The sequence below is a fragment of the Chelonia mydas genome, chromosome 8 (genome assembly GCF_015237465.2).
Source record: "Chelonia mydas isolate rCheMyd1 chromosome 8, rCheMyd1.pri.v2, whole genome shotgun sequence".
Lineage (NCBI taxonomy): Eukaryota > Metazoa > Chordata > Testudines > Cheloniidae > Chelonia > Chelonia mydas.
This window is the reverse complement of record NC_057854.1, coordinates 23,982,771-24,006,037: the sequence shown is the minus strand read 5'-3', so window position 1 is coordinate 24,006,037 and position 23,267 is coordinate 23,982,771. Positions and strand designations below refer to the sequence as shown.

The 23,267-nt window shown below is 38.0% G+C and overlaps 1 protein-coding gene across 4 annotated transcripts in view; it reads left to right on the top strand.

Annotated features, from left to right (window-relative positions):
- Nucleotides 1-23,267, top strand: part of GABRB2 (gamma-aminobutyric acid type A receptor subunit beta2) — a 248,337-nt gene that overhangs the window by 71,722 nt on the left and 153,348 nt on the right. For 3 of the 4 annotated variants that reach the window (XM_007071441.4, XM_037907450.2, XM_007071440.4), the window contains exon 4: nucleotides 19,263-19,483. In XM_007071441.4, the coding sequence (XP_007071503.1) occupies nucleotides 19,263-19,483 (221 nt within the window). Of the gene's footprint in view, nucleotides 1-18,547; nucleotides 18,552-19,262; nucleotides 19,484-23,267 lie in introns of those variants that run through there. The other variant, XM_043520968.1, reaches the window with a different exon arrangement.

Sequence of the window (23,267 nt, the reverse complement as noted above, 5' to 3'; positions counted from 1 at the left end):
ACATCCCACAAATTTTCAGTTTTTTGGTTAATCAGAGCTAATATTAGAGAGGAAGAGGAATAAAGAATGATCCATTGGCTTGGGTACTAGCCTGGGATTTGAAAGATCCAAATTCAGTTCCCTCCTTTGCCATATACTTCCTTTGTGACCTTGGACAAGTCCCTTGGTTTATTTTTGCCTCGGTTTCCCATCTTTAAAATAGGAATAATATTTCCTTACCCTCACCAGCATATTCTGAGGATAAGCAGATTAAAATATTAGAGACACAAGCTTGTCTCTGTCGCCAGCAGAAGTTGATTCAATAAAAGATATTATCTCACCCACCTTGTCTCTATAATAGGCTTGGACCAACATGGCTACAATAACAGTGCATAGATTAAAATACTGTGAGATATTCAGATACTAAAGTAATGGGGGCATATAAGTATTATCTCATTGTTTCCTTGTACTCCCACATCTGTCTGTATTTTTTGTTCCATGTCTTTTTTGATAATTCTTAAGGTTAAAATGATTTTTCCTTTCCATATTAACAAAAGTGGAATGCACATCCCAGATAGAGACTGTACATTTTTTCAGGGAGTTCATTGAGATCTTAAAAGGTTTTACTGTTGTGGGAGAAGATAATAAGGCTGTTATAACTATTAAAAACTGATAAAGCATGAGACACAGATGAATTTCTTCTCAGAATTATGGTGGAAGTAGCAAGGGAAATGGGAAGGCCTTTGGCTAAAATGTTTGATAGTTCAAAGTGCATGGATTGTATGGGAGAACTGTAGAATGTTTAATATACTGTGTTTCCCATATTAAGAAAAGGAATGGGAAGATCTAGGGAACGATAAATCCACAAGCCAGACTTCAGCTCTGGGGAAGATATTGAAACACAGAGAGAGCCAAAATTGCAAAATATGATATGAGATAGTTGAAAAAGTAGATCCATATCCGGAAGAGGGCACCTGGTATTTTGATATTTGTTTTTATCCCAAATCGGGACAAAAAGTTGAAATACTAAAATTTTCACAGAACAAAAAGTTCTAAAAATTTCAATTCAAAAATGGCAAAAAAGAAAAACGTTGGAATTTTTTATCAAAACAAAGCATTTTTGTTTTGAAAAATCAATTGGAAATGAAATGTTTTGTTTCAAAATGTTGGTTCAGAATGAAATATTTTGTTAAAAATTTCCTGTTGAATAATTGGAAAATATAGTGGAAATTAGCATTTTTCAACAACAACAACAAAAAAGATTTAGGGGAAAACCCCATAATTAGGAATATTTTTAATTGAAACATTTTCACTAGCTCTAGTGACTAATAGCATTGTCAAGTGAGAACACAACATAAGTTTAGTAGCCAGTGTGAACTGCCATTTCCACTGACCGTTGTTTCAAAATGACAATGTCTCTTCCAAAAAGAAAAGGAGGACTTGTGGCACCTTAGAGACTAACAAATTTATTTGACCATAAGCTTTCGTGAGCTACAGCTCACTTCATCGGATGCATTCAGTGGAAAATACAGTGGGGCGATTTATATACACAGAGAACATGAAACAATGGGTGTTATCATACACATTGTAAGGAGAGTAATCACTTAAGATGAGCTAATACCAGCAGGAGAGCGGGAGGGGGGACCTTTTGTAGTGATAATCAAGGTGGGCCATTTCCAGCAGTTGACAAGAATGTCTCAGGAACAATGCGGGGGGGGGGAATAAACATGGGGAAATAGTTTTACTTTGTGTAATGACCCATCCACTCCCAGACTCTATTCAAGCCTAAGTTAATTGTGTCCGGTTTGCAAATTAATTCCAATTCAGCAGTCTCTCGTTGGAGTCTGTTTTTGAAGGCTTTTTGTTGTAATATTGCGACTTTTAGGTCTGTAATCGCGTGACCAGAGAGATTGAAGTGTTCTCCGACTGGTTTATGAATGTTACAATTCTTGACATCTGATTTGTGTCCATTTATTCTTTTACGTAGAGACTGTCCAGTTTGACCAATGTACATGGCAGAGGGGTTTTCTCCCCCCCCCACTCTCCTGCTGTAGCTCACGGAAGCTTATGCTCAAATAAATCTATTAGTCTCTAAGGTGCCACAAGTACTCCTTTTCTTTTTGCGAATACAAACTAACATGGCTGCTACTCTGAAAAAAAGGCTCTTGCAGCGATTCACAGTAATGGTAATATTTCAAATGACATTTTTCATGAGATGAATGTAAAATGTTGAGGGATAAAGAACTTTCTGCTATTTTGGGGGAAAGTAACTACCTACACTTATTTCATTTATAACACTTTCTGACTCTCAGTGCTCAATTAATTCTTTTTATTCTTTGTTTCCTAGGGAATTCAAGCACATCGAGTTAGCACAATAGCTCACAATCTGTCTATTGAAATGTGACCGAGTATTGTCCTGACAGGGAAGTTCACAGCAAGCTTAGAATAATAAATGTGTTATGTCATCTTGCCTACCTCACTGGGCCCAAAGTAAAATTATCTTAGAACTCTCCCATATTTATTAGATGCTGGCATGCATTGAGGGTTTTAAGCAGTTGCACCAGTATTCAGGGGCGTATTTACTGTTTGAAGTATACACAAATATTAACACTTAACTGGCATAAAAGTGTATGTGGTGAGGAGACAACTGATGCGCTAACCTTTCTGGCCATCATACATTTGCTACTGATACACCTCTATTGCAACTGGTGTTGAGATTCAGCTTCTAGAACTAATGGAGCCTGCTTTCTGATGACCCTTTTATGAGATGTAACTATCCTCATCTTGGTTGAGCCCTGGCCTAATTCCAACCTAGGTTGTGATATCATAAAACGCATAGATAAGTCAAGGTATAATTAATGAGGGTACAATGACTGTTAAATATTTAGTGTCTAGGCGCCTGCGGTAATTTTTTAGCAGATTTTTTTGCCCTGCAGGATAATCACATGCATTTCTTTTTCATCTCGGTACATCAGTTATTCTCTTGGAAGTGCCACCATTCAGTGTATTCTCTTTGCTGAAGTGTTGGGTTGCTGTGCAAACTGGACTTCATAGCAGCTTCCACAAGCTTGTCATCACTATGGAAGCAAACACATGTGCTTATTTAAAATGGTCTTTTTACTTTAATACTGTCAGCTCTCTGCAGTGTCTGACAGTTAAGAGAGAATAAGCCTAGCACAGACTGTGGGTGGGTGTGGGGGGGAATAAGCATTTAAAATACTGAAAAAGGCCTGCATGACATGACACTGTTCCTGTGTGGTTTTTTTTTCCATCCTCACACTCTTCAACCCCCATTAAATCTCTACATACAGTTGGAAGATTCTACAGGTTATTTGTCTGAGTGTAGCTGAACCAGATATTTTGTGTCTATTCCCACAAGATGTGTATGTAAATAGGAAAGAAACACATTAGTCTGAGGTGCAATAGGTAATCTCTGGTGTATTAGACCATGATATATAAATGCTTATGAGAACATACCTGTGGGAGATTTGTGCTCTCTGGAGTACGTTGCCTCTTTCAAGGCATCAGTTTGTCACTAACAGATTAATGAACCATTTTAGAGAACTTCTTGGGAATCAGCAGGGCAGAGAAGTAGAAGAATCTGTGAAAGTGTTTAATAGTAATGAACTCCTGCTAGTGTTGATTCACATGCAGTTGAAGAATGACATTAAAAATAACTGACAAATTGCATTTACCAAGATCCATTTCCTTTTTTAGATCCACCTTCAGTGCATTTGGTAAGGTGCTGAGGAGATATTAATTTAAAGGGACACCGTTAATTTTAGGTTTAGAATTCAATTTTGTGTAAACATACATACACCCATCCAGAATCTGTGTTCATGATTAAAAATAATAATAATAAATACTAATGACTCTGTTCTCCCCTCTGTGGTTACAGGTTGTGTAGGGGAAAGGAACCTCTCTGAGCTGCTGCTTGGAATTTCATACTCATTTTCCTGCCCTGTATTTTCCACCTCTGTGGGGTTCCAGTACCTGAGTCCAAGTATTTCCCAATGCCAGTTTGAGCTTGTGGGATCTGAAGGCGGTAAGGAGCTCTAAGGATGCCCCACTTACCTCTGTTCTGCTTAGTCTATTTAGCCTTTGTAGGAGTTACTCCTCCATGGGCTTCCCCTGCCATAGCTATCCTTTGAAGTCATCCTTCCTTCCCCAACCCATAGACAGACATGAAGGGCAGCCCTACTGCAGTGAGGGGAATGAAGCTGTAGGTGGCTGCCCTGTGCCAGCCCTCACTCCGACCGTACTCCTTGAAGTAGCTGGAATCCTATGGTAGCCTTCTGTGGGGGTTTCTGTAGGATACAGAATACAGCGAATGAACTTCTGGTAATGCAGGCTCCCCTCTGTGTACAGACAGATATAATTATGGAACCTTAAAACGTGGCTCCAATCTACATCAAATTCAAATAGTATTGTCAGGATAATCTCCTCTATTTGAGACCTCATGTTTATTTTTTGGAGATTATTATGATGTGACTGGGACTTGAGATGAGAAATAAGCAACAGAAATAAGTGTATTTTGAGGAAGGAAGATTCAGAATTTATGGTTTTAGTTTTAAAGAATGGAACAAAAATAAACATGATCCAAGTTGTTTCTGATTTCATAATTTCTATGAGGCATCAGAGATTCTTTGAGGCCATTATAAGATAATGGAATTAATTAAGCTAACTTTACATTAGTACATTAGTAAAGGGAATATGATGAATGGTGGTATTTTTATAGTTTTGAAATTAACTCTAAATCTTAGAATAATTTTTATTTTAAAATTATTTTAAATATAATACTCCGAGGCCTGTGCATGATTTTTCTTTTATAATTAACATTTTTGTAGGGCGCTCACCCAGATAGGGCTGTATTCATTATTCAGTATTCACTGAACTTGTTCAGAACTCTAGCCTCAGCCTCTCTCAACTTATTTCCTCATCTGTAAAATGGGAGTAATACTTAGCAATTGTACAGAGCTTAGCATGTGAAAGCACTGCATAAACATTAATTAACAATAATATTTATCTCACAGTGGTGTTTTGAGGAGTAATTAATGTATGTGCAGGAAAGAGCTTTTGAAGTGCAATATGTATTCATGATGGCGTGCCAACTTTTATTCTATATTGCTAAGGGCATTTTCATAACAGTAAATTGTGATGTCACAAGCACAGGTTGGTAACTTCAAACGGGAAGTAAGCTAAAGAAGGAGATGGATTCTGAAAACAATAATTCTGTAGTTGTTCCTAGACATACCAAAGTGTGTAAAAATAAAATAGAAAATGTCCAGATCAGCAGAATTATTTTATGAAATAAACTACTTTCAAAAAATTTTCCAGGAGCATATTTTCTGCTGGTTAACTATCTTCTAGTTAATATTTCACTACTTTTCAGTAGTAGCTACTATCATGTTTGAGACCACCACAGCTAACCTTAACAGTCGAAACAGTATTCGGATATCCTTTCTACAGTGAATCAAGGGTTAAGAATGGCAAAAGGGAAACCAGACTCATATAAGTATTTTAAACACGCTGTCCAAGTGATAGAAAATAAATGCTCTATCACTGTATGGTTGAGCATTAAACCAAAAAATGGCTAAAATTTTCAAACTTGGTGCCTAAAATTAGGCACCAGAAATAAGTGGCTAGTTGATGCAGAGGATCTGAGCACCCAGAGTTTGTGATGTTTCCGGATTATGGGTACTTTTCACTAACGTTACAATTAAATGGAAACTACACTTTTTCCAAGCAGAGCTAAGGTTTTTTGTTTGTTTGCTTTTAAGAAAGGAAGAACAAGAATAGTAACACACACTTGAATACCATTACTTTAACTTTTTCACAGGGACAAAGTTACTTGGAAGATTTTTTTTTAAAGTAACAGTTTCACAGCCACCTCATGCTCTGATATGAAAATCATTTCACAGGTTATGCTAGAATTAATGGTACTGTCAGCTGTGTGAGAGCTGATAGAAAAGTTCAATCATGGACATCAGAAAAGGGGGATGAAACTATTTTTTGAGAAAATGAGCATATTTCTCACCTAACATGGAGTGAATAAAATAGATTTCACTGAACATGTATATGTGTGTATAGCAGTGGTTCTCAAAGAGAAACAAATATCATTTGGCTTTTGCTGTTTGGAGGATGTGCCGAGGATTAAATTCTTTTGTTATCGAAGACTCTACTCCCTCTGCACACTTTCTTTGGGAAAAGGAGGGCCAGATGGAGCAATTCAGTGGCACTTTTAAATTAGCCAGTGTGTTCACCTCTTAGTGACACACTTCCTCTTCCCCCATTTCCCTTGCGTGTGTACACTATAAGAGTCATCAGTGACCTGGTGAAGATTATTTGAGGGCATGTCTATGCTACCCTACAGTTTGGATTATGGGGGTGTGAATAGCAATGCTCACCAAAGTGCTATGTTGTAACTCCTGCGCTAGACCCCTCGGGTGCGAACTAAAAGTTCCTGGTTCATGTTACCATCATATCTTTGAAGTCTCTTTACCTCTCTCTTCATTCTTCTGATTGCTAGCACTACATTTTGCCACTTATCTCTGTCTCTGCTATAGGAGGAGAGACTTTCCTCTCTGGGAAGCCCTAATAGCCGTTTTCTCCTGCTTGGAGAGTGGGAAAAGGGATCGCTGGTGTTTCGGACGCTGTTTTTTTTTTTTTTTTGTGAACATAAGACTTGTCCCGGACACCAGGAATGTGGTTTAATGAGGTCACATCTTTAAGTAAAATATGAGAATGATCTAGCAATAACTCATCCAGCGTAGGCCATACTTCTGTAAATTATACCACCTTGGACAGGGCTGCTGTCAGTTCCCTTCCCTCACCCCCTCATTCTACCTAGTGGACGATTACCATCAGCCCCCCACCTCATTAACCTAGTCGGAGCACCGTTGCTGGTACCCCACTGTTCTCCTGTCATATTGAGGGTTAAGGAAGAGGGAATTGTCTCCTTACTGTTACCAGTATTATGCGCTTCTACATTGCGGAGGGCAATGTAAATAACTTAAGGCTGAGTGCTAATCACAGATAGTGATGGGTGAATACCCAAAAGTCTGGAAAGTTCTGTTTGGTTTGAGGAAGCATCCAAAAGTTCAGCCACTTTTCCAGGCCTCTGGTCTGCAATATTGGGCAGGAAATCTTAACAGCAACATCATTCCTTCCAGATTTCTAGTTGGTGCAGAAATATACCATACTGTATTATACCATTGTTGTTTTCACGATAAGAGCTCCTGTATTTTAGTTATGGTGAAAACAGCTTCTACAGCACAGACACACGAAGAGTCACTGTATTTTATTGAGTGCATCTGTGCTGTGAAAATTGTCCTGTAGAAACATCTCCACTCCATCACTAATACAGAAGGCTAGATAGCTTTATATTTTAGGGGAAATATTAGCAAAATAATCTGCTTAATGAAACAAACAAAAAAGCCATTACCAGCTTCTTGCCAAACAAAATGCAGCAAAATGAGTTCCTCTGCAAAGAAAAGTGATGTTATAGAATACCGAAATAGTATTTTTCTCTAGAAATGAGTGTTCAGCCTGTCCATTTGAAAGCGAGGGTGCAAAGGATAGAAGTTGGCTAGAGTGCTATTTGGCTCAATGAAGATTAAAGAAACAGGTTAATCAAAACTTCCAGTCAGCTCTTTTTGTTTGATTGTTTTTGAAACTGCTGACCAAGTTAGGATTACACAACCAATTCTCACTGAAGAGAACATTTTTGTGGTTCATTTTAGCTCCTGTAAGGGAAATTCTGCTTCAATGTGCAGGATGTGCCACTTGGAATGTAGCTGTTGCCATGTGTTATATGATGTTGCAAGTATTTCTAGATTGTGCATCACTTTGTCACTAGAAAGGCATCAAGGTTCAATGTACAATCCTGAAGCCTTAAAAATTCTACCTTTCTTGCAGGAGGGGAGTGTCATTTGAACAGGAACTCATTGTTATGCAGTGGAAATTTCCTTATGGAACAGATGGAATTGAACATCACCCACATATAATAAGCAAACACATTGTGACTGTCTTTGCCACACTGAGATGTTTAGGTACAGAGATGGAGAAAATCCTAGGCTGAATGCCAGATAGAACTGGGAACCTTCATTTAGTGTGGACAGAGAGATGTATTCTGCAGTACATTTCAATGTAGCCCAGTCTCATATGTATTTTTGGCAGTAGTGAATTTTAGAGGTGAGGGTCTGCTGAGAATGCTCTGCCTTCAGCACCTGCAAGTTTCACCCTTATATTAAGCGTTCCCGATGAGCTATGCTGGGTCATGGAGGAGCAAGCAATCTGTTACATAAGTTAAGTCTAAACCAGTTAGGACTTTATAAATGGCAATTGAAACCTTGAACTGACAGCCAGTGCTGGGTGATGAGTGCAGCTGTCATGTGGTTTCAACAGTTTGCTTCTCTGAAGTCAGGTAACTGCATTCTGTAGAAGCCAAAGCTTCCTCGAGCCCTTTATAATAAGTCCAGGTAACCTGGCGTAGCAGTAAAAAGTCATGGGTAAACTTGGTCTGTATCTGAAAGAACATGATCTTCTGGTCTGCCACAGATGAGATCTCTCTCTCTCTCTCTGATGCAATCTGGGACTTGAAGCTTACTGAATCTAGAAAGGTACATAGATTGCAAACCACTTCAACAGTAACTGGCCAGACAGCCATAAGTGAGCCAGTGTTTATAGATTTTATGAGCCAGCATCATCTCTGTTTGTTCTGGATTGATTTTTAGGCCATTTGATTTTCATTCAAGTCCCGATCGCTGCTCAAGTGAAGCATAGAGTGGAGAATTTGAAGTCTGTAACATATGGTCTGATGAAAAGAAGACAGAGACAAAGATAATCAGTATATTGGCATACATATAGTGATGCCAGCGATCTCACCATTAGTTTCACACACGTCTTAAATTAAGAGCATGAAAGGATTGCATCTCAGCAAGGCAGTGTTTTGTAGGATATCCTGTAGTAGTTCTTCATGCAAAGTTTTGCAATATGCAACATTTAATTTAAAAAAGATACTTTGCTATTTTTAAATAAATACCTATCAATCTTTCTCATTGAATTAGTTTTTCTAAAAAGCGATTTATGGTTACCCAGAAGTCAACTTTTAAGAAAAATATGCTTTTCAATTTAGTATTGCTTAGAAGTGTAAACTTAAGTGTTCAATTTTATTCTTTGGTTTCTTTACAATAATAAAATCTCATTAGGAATTTAGTGTTAGGTTTACTTATTAGAAAATCAGTCATTGAAACAAACAAAATCACAGGAGTACATATGTCATTGTTCATATAGGTATCAATTCAGCAAAGCACTGGAGCACATTAAGTGCTTGCTTAAAGGTAACATGGTCCTAAGTGCTTTGCTGAATTGGGGCAATAGGCTACAACTATGACTGGATGAAAAAAGGAACAAGTTTTTCATGAACTTTTGCAAAAAAAAAGTATAATTTTTTGACCAGCTCTAGGCAATTATTACACCGTCACAGTTCATGCTTTCTTCTTTTCCTTGAAATTTCTTTATATGCCACAGGTTTCCCTAATATTTCATTAAAAATATCAATAAGGACTTCAAGACATGTTCAGCATCTCCTGGTCTCTTCCTTTAGATCATCATCAAAAGTGGCTTTTGCCAACAAATCTTTTCTTTTGTAAAAATCTGCTTGTAGCTCTCTCCAGTTCTGCAAGATCACATATTGTGACTACCACAAATAAACAACATTAGCATGTTTTTCATAGTCTAGAGTAATTATAACAAGTGGTCCTTCAGTCACAGCCTGTTAATGTTGAATTCCAAACTCAAATACTGTTTCTATTGTCTGACTTTAGCTCTCATCAGAAATTTTGTTATTGTAGAATTGAATAACCAGTAAGTAACCTGTGAATCCAGAGTTCCTCCAACATCTTTGGCAGTTGGCCTTATAGCCAATTTTGTGATACACAACTGGGTTAAAATTCATAGTCAAAAAATTAGATACCCAAATGTAAAGTGTAACCCTTTGGGTATCTCATGTGGATTGCTGACACGTTTTAGAGTACTTTGTAAACATGAATGTACGACTAGATTACAGTGAAACCTGATGTTGTCTGTGGCAGAGCATTTTTTGTTAAAATAATTGTCTTGCTGTTTAAAGAAAATGTGCTAAATTAATGTTAATACTTTAACAATTTTAATTAATATTTTAAATAATTAATGTAATTAATATGAATACCCAGACCTGAGCTCTGTGAATCTCAAAAGCTTGTCTCTTTCACCAGCAGAGCTTGGGCCAGTAAAAAGATATTAACTCACACGCCTTAACTCTCTGTTAATAATTCGCACTCACACACTGTCTTTCCTCTGAGAACCTCGCAACATTTTACCAAGATGACTGACCTCTTCGAACAGTTGGCAAAACTGTGAATCACTGAGAGGTTTACTGACTTGACCAAAGTCTCACAATGAGTAAGTGGCAGAGCTGGATTTCCCGGCTCTCGCCCCACGTTTAATGTACTTGATCACATTGCCTCTTGGTGTCAGGAGGCAACAAATCAGGGAAGTAAAAGGCATAGTGTTGATGCTGCACATGCTTTTTTATTAGAATGACACACACATTGCTAGCCTGTGGTTAAGTGCGATGTCATGGTTCTGCCTGGGTGATTTGTTTGAGCCTAAAATCAAGTGTGTCTCTTGCTTAAGTCTCTTCCTTAATTAATTGGCATGAGAGGAAACGCTCCAGCACTAATTGCATGATATTGCAGGGCACGAAGGCTAAGAGTATTGTATTGCCCAGTTATATATAATTCAGTGTAACTGTAATTATAATTCAGTAGAAACAATGTAAATATTTGATACTGAAAGCATTGAGGAAGGAGGCATTAACTGGTGGTCACACAGTCTTGACACTGTAATGTAGCCTCTTACCCACAGACTTCATGTCATCAGTGGGAACTGAACCAAGGGCTTTTTGCCCCCCAAACACACCTGAAACAGCAGAGCTGCAATTCTTCGTTAGCCAGTTGGGCTGGACTTGTGCCTTTGGTACTGGGTGCCCAGGGTTCAAACCCATCTGACAAACATGAAGAATGTTAGCTGTGAACATAAACAGCATGGAAGTCGGTTGCAACACTCAGTAATGTGTGGCCCTTAGTGGTATGCTGCCTTAGGTAGATGCCTTTTGCCTGTTTTTTGCCCGTGCTTGTGATATGGGATGTTTGTGGTACATATTTTCTGGAATAATCCCTCATGGAATAAACATTTGGGTTATATGTTGGAATCTGTTGCTTTTGGAAGAATCATAAATGTGCTTCAGACCATGCAATTCCCGTTTAGGAAAATGATGAGTTACCTTTTAGGAAGCTTGTTGTGTTTCGAATCCAGTGCAGGAGAAGAGGCTTTGAAAGACCAAAGATATTCAAATCTAGCTCTATCAAAGGATTTAGATATTGGCTGAACACTGACCATGTGTATTTGAACTGGAGAGTCACTGACTAATATAAGTACCTTTTGAAATGACATGCATTGGTAGAATTTACGTTGACATTTGCTTTGGAATATCCGTTGGCACAAAACCATTACATTGACAATACCCTCTGATCTTGTATAGGTCACTGTTGGTCTCTCTGAAGCTTCAAGGTCATGCTCTGCACTGTGTTCTCTTACCCTCAGTCCCAGATGAGTAGTTCTGATCAACAGGGATACTCCGATTCTTGGTTTCAGAGTAGCAGCCATGTTAGTCTGTATCCGTAAAAAGAAAAGGAGTACTTGTGACACCTTGGAGACTAACAAATTTATTAGAGCATAAGCTTTCGTGAGCTACAGCTCACTTCGTCGGATGGCTTTCAAAGGAGGTCAGGGACTGGAAAGGATTCTCAGTGGTAGGTCCTCTGCTATAGAGGACCTTCGTGAAAGAGATCTGTCAGAGCCTCTGTATCTTTTGCATCGCATTGTATGATGCACCTCTTTGGGTTCTGTATTTGTTTTTTCTGTGACATTGGGTGGTCACACATACTGGTTAGTCCTCTGAGGAAACTGGCCTCTTGTCTGTTAAATTGCCAACTATGTCTGCTGAAGGAGTGGGATGATGCGAATTCTTTGCTCCATAAGTAAATGTTGTATTTTTAGTTTTCTTTTATTAATAGCCCTTGAGTATGTCAGTGATAGGGCCCCTTATAAATGCATGTAATAAATAAATTATAGCACACAGCAATGTTCAGCTTCAAACATTTTCCAAAAGAAAGCATCTGGCTTTAAATCTCATGGTGGGGACTGAAATAAACTTTTTATTTTTACAAATTAGGGATAACTGGGAAATCTGTGTGAGATGGACCTAAACCAAGCCACAGATGAGTTCTTCAGTCATTTCTAATGAGAAGAAATAAATAACTTATTCTCCTTCCTGTTGCTGCATGTTTTATTTATATGGCTTTAAATTTTCCTCATACTTATTTATTTTTCTCCACCTAAAATAGTTCAGTTGTATTATTTTCAAAGTGTTTCAATAGCTGTGCAGTCCCCTAATAAAGGTGTAAGTCAGTGCTTTTATTATTGTGAATTCTGTGTTTGTTGAATGTAGAAGAAAAAGAATAAAGCTTTAAACGTTGTTGTGCCTAGATTTGAACGTCCTCAAACTCTGAAGAACTTCAGACCAGGATCCAACCTTTGCAGCTGAACCCTATTTCAGTTCTCAACATTCCTGAAATTTAGAAACTTCCTTGTCTGTCTTGGGCCCTTCTTGATTTTAAATATTAGTTATTAATTGATTATACCTGGGTCAAGTTAAAGCCTTCTCCCTCCCACCCCAATATTTTATTTAGTTTTTGTATTAAAAAGCATGCAACATACATTTGTTTTGATTGCGTATACAAGAGTCACACTTTACTGTTAGATTAGAAAGTTAATTAATAGACAGTGATCAAACAGAAAAAGTCACAGTGTTTATCCTTGATTTTTTTACCAGCAGAATAAATAGATAATTAAAGTCTTTTGAATTGGGATCACCCTTATCAAGAGCCCATCACCCACGTGTCCCATACTTGGACTGTTAATTAAGGTGGACATCTCAGAAGCCTTAGAATATATTGCTGTTGACCATCTGGTACTCTAGCTGTAACCAATTTCCGGCTACATTTTATGACATATCATAATGACGTATGGCTTTTGTGGGTAAATTGTGCTATGGGTACAATAGTTAAAGACTATTCACCATATATTTAAGGCTGGTCTTGTGGTTAAAAGCACAAGTCAGGAATCTAAGACAGATGGATTCTGTTTCTGGTTGTGCTTCAAACTTTATATGGAATATACAACAAGTCACGTGACCTTACTGTGCCTCAGTTTACCCATTTGTAAAATGGAGATGATAATACCTAGCTGCATTCTCAGAGAAGACTATGCCAAAACAATGGCTTAAAGAGAAGATGATCTGGTGTAATAAGATTGTTCATTGAGCACAGCTTTTGGCACCAAAAATGTTAAAGCTAGTAAAAGCCATATTTAATCACAGCTGTCTATCACAAAAATCCCAGAGCTTTCACAGGCAGGTTTCAGGCCAGAACATGGAATGGAAAGGGTATTAGTTAGATCTGTTGATAGATACATCTCTCTTCTCTGTTGATGGGAGGACGATATCTGTTCTTATGTTATTAGATCTTTCTGTTAAATTAAATACCATTAATCTCATCTAGAAAATGTACCAGAGGATAATTGAAAGTACAGAGTTGGAGGAGTTTCCTTCTTTTCAGGTCACGCTCAGAGTGATGACTGGCAGTTTTTCCTCTGCTATCAGATTATGTGTGTGTGGAGTATCTTAAAGTGCCATATTATTGCCCACTGTGGCCAGGTCATTACGTGATATTTCAGAGCACAATCTTCTTGCCAGTCACAGATAGAAGGTGTTTTTCAGCAGCTGTAACTATTTGAAAGTCCAGAAGGAGATTATGAAACAATTTGTCTGTTTCAGGGGAGACATCTTTATTAGGGGGTGATGGTGGCTAGTCCTTCAGAATGCTGCCTCCTTACCAATAGCATCACCTTTGTCTTGCTTAAGTTTTGTGTCAGCAGCTGCCTTTCATCCACTTGTTGATCTTGACCAGGTCCTGAGATAGCTGGATGGACTGTTATCAGTGTCCCCAGTGAACAAAGAACAGAGAAGGGTGTTATCTGTAAGTTGTTGATATTTGTGACCATGAAGTCTCACAATTACCTCCAGTGATTTCATTTGGATAGTGGAAACTGATCTTCATCAATCATTAACTTGGCTGACTGTAACATGGTCTATTTGTGAAATGCTTTGTTATGTTCTAGTGTATTTATATTAGCAGCAGTGAAAAGTTTCTCCAGATATCCTTGCAGAAAGTTAATGACTGTGGCCAGGGTGATAGCCATATTAATGCTAATTTTAATACACTAATCACTGAATTTTTATTAACATAAAAAAATAGTTAACTTCATCTTGAACTTGCTGTTCTTATGATCTTTGTGTATCTTGACAGAAACAAAAAGCTTACTTAGGATGAAACAATGGGACAGTAATGAAAGCTGTGCAAAAGGCTTCATATGGACTGCTCACATGCTTAAAGATGAGCATGTGTTTATGTACTTTACTGGATCAGTTTGCAGAGCTGGGAAAATGGTGGGCCTCCAATCCCACAGCCTGTCTCCTATGATCCCTCCTCCCCTGAAATCCCTGTGTTCCCAAGCAGCCCAAGTGGATCCAAGAAAAATCATGGAGACATCTAATACATGAAAGAGTAGGGCTCAGGGTTTGTTGGGAACGAAGTGGGAAGGCAGGGAGGTCAACAAAATCAAACCTATGTAAATTGTTTTATTTCTAACCCTTACAAATTCATTAGCAGGACTGGAACTCTCAGCTCTAAAAATAGCATTTTTGTTTGTTTTTTTAAGAATTATTTATGGGAGGAGTTGATTAACTGGATTGAAAACAAGCTTCATGAAAGTTAGATGAGCTATCCACTGTATGTGCACATGCACAAATAATCTCTGTGTTGGCTATGCATATGTGGCACATATGCACAGAGGCAGAAATGATTATTCATTGAGCCTTGGTTTCACATTTCACTCAACCCATTGTAATTATTGTTTTGTGCCAGGCTTTCTAAGTGCATTGGCTCTTGTTTCACCTACACATTCATTTTTACCTCCTAACAATCCTTACCTCTATTTCATGTGAATTTTTCAAGAAGTGACTGCCTTTTTTTTTTTTATCAAAATCCTCTTTCCTGTCTTCCAGTTCCATCTAGTTCTCTGTCCATCATTTGTTCTGTGAGGACAAAGCATTTGCATGCCATTGGAACTCTGCCCTTGGGGCATCAGGGAACTCCCTTATTAACTGTAAGATAAAGACTTTTTTTCTTTTTCATATTGCTTCTAGCTGAACATGTTTGCAATCGCTTTTAAAGTGTTACATGCCTTGAGATGCTCACATGACAGACCTCTTTATAACCGAGACTCGATTGTGCATTTGATTTCCTTACTCCTGTTTCAGTTCAGGTTTTAAAAATAGATTTTTCTCTCTTCCTTACTGAGCTGTGAATTGTATCTTATGTGACTAATGAGCTGGTGTGTCTACATATTTGGATACGCTACTTAAGACACCTTGAAAGGTCTGATTTTCTGAAAGTGAGAACTCTCATTGCTATCTAAAAATGATCCCTTTTAAGGTGTCTCAAGTTGAGCATCCAAAATCAGTGGTCACTTTTGGAAAATTCAGTCCTTTTGATTAGAGATAGATCTGAACTACAACACCATATCTGAACCTCTCTGAAATTTGGATTTGCTTCTGTTCTTCCAGTTTACTGCTTGTCTATACAGTGCCACAGTGCGAAGTAGGGGGGGTGTGAGCTGTAGAGTGCTCTAACTGTAGAGTTGCTCTCTAACTGCCCTGTGTAGATGCTGTTGGCAGGCTCTAAAAGGTACCTACTTCATGTTGAGAGAGCCCCATTTCAAACTGGATTATATTAATGCTCACTTGGATACCATTTGGAGCATGCCAGCAGGTCTATGCGGGGCAGTTAGAGTACCCTAGAAAACATGCCCCTCTAATTTGCACAGCAGTACCATGTAAACAAGCCCGCAATGACATGGCCCTGTCTTTTTGATGAACTGCATCAGAGCATCAACTCCAAAGATTTTGAAAGTTTGGAGTTATTCAGATTCCAGGTTTTCAGCTCACTAGAGGAAGGCCCACCTCCTCTATTGATACATAAAGAAGGAAAGTTGTTCTTTGTTAATGTTGTGTAGGTAATTGACAGGGAAAGATATATCAGTACATGTAGGCCGTAATTTAGAAAATGCATAGAATTCGCTGTCCCTGATTTTCTAAAGGCATTGGAGGAGAGTTAGCCATGGCTCATAAACTTAGAAATGGGGTGTTATGTTACTGTAATGAAGATAATACATTTTCTTACTGGCAATGCATAACTGAGTAGCTTTTAATGTCTGGTTATGGAACAAATTTTGCAGATCTGTTAGTAGACAGAAGAATAAAATAGTTAACATGATACTGGAATCCCGTTTTTAAGGACCTGAATCTTTTATGGTGAACTAAGAAAAACATTTGATTTTTTTTAAAGCTTTTTCACGTCATATCATTAAGAAACTGTATGGATAGGTTTAACATTTTTAAAGGCAAACATATTTTATAATAAAATGGTTGAAAATTCCTTCTTCACTTACCTACTTGCATGGTCCTTAGTACAGGAATGAGTGTTTCCATTATTATAAAGGGTGCACAGGAAAATATTTCTTGTTTTGTTTAGGTGTATGTGATTCCAGCAACAGGAAAAATATAAAACCCGGACCTAAGGATTTAGGCTAAAAGGTCTGTTCACCTTTAAATGTAGAATGCAGAGGGAAGAGGACTGTATGAAAGTTTCACTATTCCATTATATGTGGAAGGGAAAGCAAGGCTATTAATAGCTTTCTGAATCAGAGCTCACTTTTAACCAGACTGGGAAGAAAGACTAAAAAAAGCATTTAGAAACTCTCCTTGATGGACTCTGCTGGGAACAGGAATGTAATCATTCATTCAAAGAGAGTTTCTGTCCTATAGAGAACGTTTCTTTCTTTTTAGAAAAAAGTGAGAGTTTACCCTACCTCAAATACATTGACTTGTGCACTGCAGGAGAAGCAGGACCAGCTAACTTTCAAATATTGTATTTTAAGCATCATTCCACTAGTTCAGTGAGTGGAAATGGAGGTTGAAAAAAAGCAAAAAACTGTTCCTGTCGTATTTTCAAAATGCATGTATTTGCATGTTGACCTGTTTTTATAATCAAGTCAATAATTGCACCCGCAAACCTGATCTATGTGTGAAAAGCTTAGCCAAGGAAAATGTCTGGTCTAATGGTTCAAGCCTGGGATTAGGAATCAGGAAGTCAGATCAGTTTCATTTACAGTTCTGCCCTGGCCTTGCCCTGTAACGCTGAAGAAGTCAGTTAACCTCTTTGTCTGTTTCCCCATCTGAAGGTAGGATTTCTAGAAATGTGAAGTATATTTTTTAAATGTGAATTTTGGGGAGTGCCTACATCACATGTGTATTTTCACGTGTCCTTTGAAAGCTTGTCCCTTAAACAGTAACACTGGAAGTGGCAAGTGTGGGCGAGGGAAAATGTTAATAGACCTCCATTTTTGTGTTTTGTGAGGAATTATTCTTGCCTGTTCTGTCATAGAGTGTGCCTGTGAGTATTTGAAAAGTGAAATCTCATGCACCCCTGACAGTCCTGAGAGAGATTAATTTCAGGGCTGCTAAGTTACAGATAACTTTACTAGGGAGGTTCAGCAGGGGTGGGGGGGTGGAATTCTTTCCTCTGTCTACTGTGGTACTGGTTTCCATTCTCAACTGTATTCTCTTGCCTTCTGGACAATAGTTGTGAAGAGTAGTTAAAAAGTAAATTAACTGAGAATTAGTACAGCAGTTTGCAGAGTAACTTGTGTTTGTCCAAGAGTATCTCTAAGTTTCTCTGTTAGCAGACAAATGGTGAAAGTTAACATGTGAGGCATAGTCACAGTAAATGATCACTTATTCAAAATAAGATAAGATTCATATGCCCAAAACTTTCTCAGGCTGATGGATAGCGACAAGCTTTCAGAAAATAATAAATTCTCTGGCTTCCGGGGGTGTTCATAATCAAAGCAGCTTTATTGACTGCATCTACTAAAAGGGACAATAATCATATTTCTTAAGCTAACAATTCTCATGAAGCAATGAAGATCATATTAAATGACAATACCCAAACAAAACACTGTGAGCCTTATTCTGATCTCTTAGAAAACAGAAGTTATGCCATTGTGCCTCTTCGGGTAGTTTGCAAATGAAGGCTGCCTGTCTCTGGTTTAATTTTACAGTCATTATTCCATCCATGGACAGTCAGAGAGAGACTGTATACCTGTACTAGGTTTTGTCTATGGAGTGAAAAGTTTATGTTTAATATAATATACAATATATAATTAATATAGTTCCTCTTTTGTTTAACAGTTCATAGTGATATACTTACAAGCATATCTCTGCTCAATTATCAAAAGACCAGCACAACTCCAAAGTATTCATTAAGAGCCTGATTCAAAGTCAATTGGTTCCTAAACCTACAAAGACATATACATGTGTTCAATGTTATATGCTATGAATAGTGTCATTGAACTAAATGGGACTTACTCAATCCATAAAATTAAATATATAAATAAGACTTTTTGGGATTGGAGCTAGGAGTCTTTCTTGTTGTTTTAGTCCCCTTAATGAAAGCTAACGGGGTCACAGTCGTTTTTCATGTAGAAAAGAATGTCAAAAGGGCTGGGTGTATTTTTAGGAAGCATTACAGGAACTGATTCTGAATTGACACATTCCTTGTTACACCATTGAATTCAGCAGAGACCATGGGATAAAACGTTAACACATAATTTGGCTCAGATTCCATGTTTTAGAATTTCCTGTGTTCTAGAACACACAGACTTGTAGAACTCCTTGAGTTTATGTTTCATAAATTGTAGACAGACTTTAAACAGCAGTGTTAAAAAGAGTTAAAATTTTTAATAGGCCCTCGAATTCATTTCAATAACATCTGGTAATACCCAAGTCTACCTGTATTCCAATCCCTATTGTTAAGAGTGTATATAGTCTTTTCTTCTCTATATACACATAAATAAATGACCTGTGAAAATACAAAGCTGAAGTTTCTGTGCGCAAGTGGTGCCACAAAGTATAAGCTGCATTTTAATACATTTGTCGTATATGCCTACGTATATAGTCTGTTTCGTTGCAAATAATGATTCTGTTTTTAATATTGCAGGACTATACTTTGACAATGTACTTTCAGCAAGCGTGGAGGGATAAGAGGCTGTCGTATAATGTAATACCTTTAAATCTTACACTGGACAATAGAGTAGCTGATCAGCTTTGGGTTCCTGATACCTACTTCTTGAATGACAAGAAATCATTTGTACATGGGGTCACTGTGAAGAACAGAATGATTCGTTTGCATCCAGATGGAACAGTCCTCTATGGTCTCAGGTCAGTGTCATCCATTTTTAACTATATTTTTAAATCAGTTTCAAACAGAAAGGTACTGTACGTAGATCTTCACTACCCGTCTGTCTCAACTGCTGACATAGTGCAAACAATGTCATCTTCTTAAATGTTTTAATAACAGATAAGACTATAAAAGCCTTTTTGGATAAACTTTGAGGATTAAGTGTCACGTTTAATAATGTTCTAAGATGTTTGTTTTAATAACATATAAAGTTATACAAGCTTTTTTGAATAAACTTTCTGGATTAAGAGTAATTTTCAGTAGTGCTTCCTTAAAGGATTTGAAATAGAAAATATCAAGTGGAGGTTAGGGGGGGAAAAAGGGGGGTAATTTCATTGTGTTAAAAAAAAGCCAGATGCTCCATTTTATAAATCATTTTTGGGGTGAGCTGCTAGGAATGGGCTGCATTTTCTTTTGCTGATAGAGAATTTTCTCCATTTTCCTGAGGTGCAGCTGGACTTTGAAATATTTCTTCTGTGTCTTTTACGTTGTTGTTATATGTGATGTTAGGTGGATATGCTGCTAAATGTGTCCTCAGTGGTGTCATGGTAAAGCAATGGAACAGTCTAACTGTACCAGAGGAAAGCTCAACAATTCTTTTTTCATGGCTTGTATAGAAAACAGTTCCTGAAAATGGCAATTTAAAACTACAAAGCTGGTAATGACCTGAAATGATTGGAGTGTTCCTGCATTACAGTGTGACAAACTTCCTACTCAGATCTCTCAGATGTTGCCCTGCCCTCAGCATGTACTGAACTAAAACAGATGGAGTTTAACTTTGTTTCTACAGACACCTTGGGTTCTTGTTCTGAATCTGTCCCCCCTCCCTCTTTAGCCCAGAGTGTTAGTGATGAAAAGTAGTTACTATCTAAGGAGTATTCAGAGCCCTGTGTGAAGTAAGTTCCTATGTCCACATCACAAATGCCTCTAATTATTGGCGCTCTTGTTGTCAGTCTCAGCAAAGACATCCAGGATTCAATCGATCTGGAGATTCAATTACCTGTTTGTGGTGGCCTCCCAGATATTGCTTTCGAGGCACATTGGACAAAGTGGGGACATGTATAATCCATGTTGTCTTTTCTGTACTTTGTTGATAAATGAAAGGCTTCAGTCTTAATTACTGTGAATTTGTCTTTGTTTAATTAATAGAAACAAACAAAACCAAAAAACCCCTACCACCAACAAAAAGCCTCTTTGGATCTGGATCTAAGAAGGGAAAGGAATCAATATAGACAGCTGTTGTATGGGTACAGTTGTGCTGACGTACTTACAAGTGATATAGGTGGTTTGTGGTGGTTGCTTTATGAACATTGTAGTTAGCATCCATCCTTGTATTGTGCAACAAAATTTAAATTGCTCTTGGCACTCATTACTGCAATAAAGAGCAGGTATCCAATTCCTTTGTTTTCTTATGAATGATGCCATGTTCAGTCTGGACATGTTTGACTGCAGCAGGTCAGAACGAGTGGTTTTGATTAACAATATTTATTATTTACATACTATATGCTGATCTGCATAATGTGCCACACTATCCCCTCCTTGCCCCCAAACACAGTATGGGGTGTGTTCATTGTAACAGCAATGCTTCAAGGAAGAGATTGAATCTTCAGAAGTTTGGGAGGTGGAGAGGGAAGAGCATGTTACACAAATTGGAGGCTGCTTCAGCTGCTTTTGGTGGCTTGAAAGAAGGATGGCCAAGCTGACACGGCGTGATGTGAAGTAACCAAGGTTGGAAAGCCTCTTACGTGTTTGTTTAATGTGGACTAAACACACACCTGTTTTCAGAGAATAATATGTGGATTCCCAAAAGAGAGCAAAGGGACGAGGATGGAACTAGAGAAGCAGGATATGATATTAAAAGGAAAGGGGAGCAGAGACAAGCTGAAGCTGGACTGGTGGTTAGATGGCAGCCTGTCAGAGTTCAGGGAACAATCAAAGTCCTTTGCTTTTTTTGCCTGGAGTGCTGCAGAGGCAATGCACTCAGCCACTTGCTTGAACTTGGCTTGTATTAACCCTTTCAGGCTGACTGAAGGAGCAGCAAGAATGGGTTCCAGGTGGAAGGTCAATGCAATGCTTGGTTATGAGTGATTGGGAGTAACTGGGAAAATAAGAGGATCGGAGGAAATGCCTCTCACCCACAAATATAAAGGATGTAGAGAAGAAAAAGCAGGATAGAGAGAGAAATGCAAGTGAGAGCTGGAAAAACACTGGCTGAAATAAGGGTATGGGGGAGCTGATAAACTTACAAAGTAAATACATACAGGATAAGGAATACATAAAAGAAAAATTGAATAAGAGTCCAGTGAATGTATAGCTTTCCAAGAGGGTGTGAGGTGGCAGGGGAAAAGAGTAAGTGTATTGATGCTTTGGGGGGAGCTTGAACTTAGAACTGATAGATGGTGAATTTCCATTTGTTGTCAGCTTATAGCTATCATGACTAGGAGTGTGCACCTAACTTATTTGTTCTGTACAGATATGCTGCTAAAAAAAGAAGTGGTGTGTACCTGTTTACTTTTACTGTTTACTCTGAACTTGAATGTATGCAGAAATAGCTTGCCACTTGAATATATGCAAAAGTAGCTTCACATCTGCTTAGAAGTATCTACTGTAAGTATCCTGGCCTGAAAAATATCGGGGGCATTTATGTTCCTTTTCCACCACCCCCCATATGCTGTCTGATATTAGGTGTGCAAGTGACCCTTGAAAAGTGGCTTTTAGTAGTATAAAACTTGTTAGGTTTGCTGAGCTAACTCACTGATCTGTCTGATCTCCAGATCTCTCTGTGCATTACTGTTCTTGAAAGTAACTCTGTTGGCCCTGAAAATAGTTTCAAGATTTCCCCCTGAAAATGAAGGCGATTAGTTAGGTGCTTTTAAGAGCCTAACTTCAGAGGCCCAAGTTTTGAAAATTTTGCCTTCACTGACTTTCCCAAAGCCATATATTTAGCGAGTAACAGAATTGGGATTGGGCTCCAGCTTCTCCTGGCTCCCAAGCTCCATGCTTAGTTCACTACATGTCACTGCCTCTTGTACTACAGTTTCAAAGTAAAGATTAGTATTTTACAAATATAAAGAATCATTATTCTAGCTACCACAAAAAGTGATCCCAATTAGATATGTGTGTCGATGGCAAAAGTGTGACCTGCATGAAATTATACTTTAGCTTTGGGGGAATGTGCATTTGTAACTGCAATGGCATATCATTTCTAATGCAACATGAACTTGTTGAGGCAGTTCCATGAAATCTTTAAAGTTCAGTCCTGGTTTTTGCTGACAGAAATCAAAGCAATTTATTTCACGGCTGGAACTTTAATGCAGACCAGGTATTGCCTTGTGAACTCTAGAGGAATAATTTGTCATGGGTAAATTCAGGGAATTTAATTGAAATTATGTTGTCTGATATTCAGGTTCAATTATGGCACCCAAAAGTCTCTAAATGCTCGCACATTATAGTTAGTAATATCCCTGTTGTGTTTTGTGCATGAGAACAAACTAAGATTATGCTTTGGAATCACGGTGGGTGTTGTGTTACTAGGTAGTAATTTTTTTGTTGTTTTGGTGCTTTGTTGTTGGGGTTCTTTGGTATTTGGGACTGTTATAAAATCAGAGGGTTTTTTGGTTCTTGGAAATAAAAACCATCAAAAACAAAAAATACAAGGAGGATAAAACTTCTTGCTACGCAACAATGAAAATCTAGTAAATTTGTGTCTTCCTCTGGAAAAACACATTCAGTATTTAATATTCTAGGGTTGCAAAACCCATAATT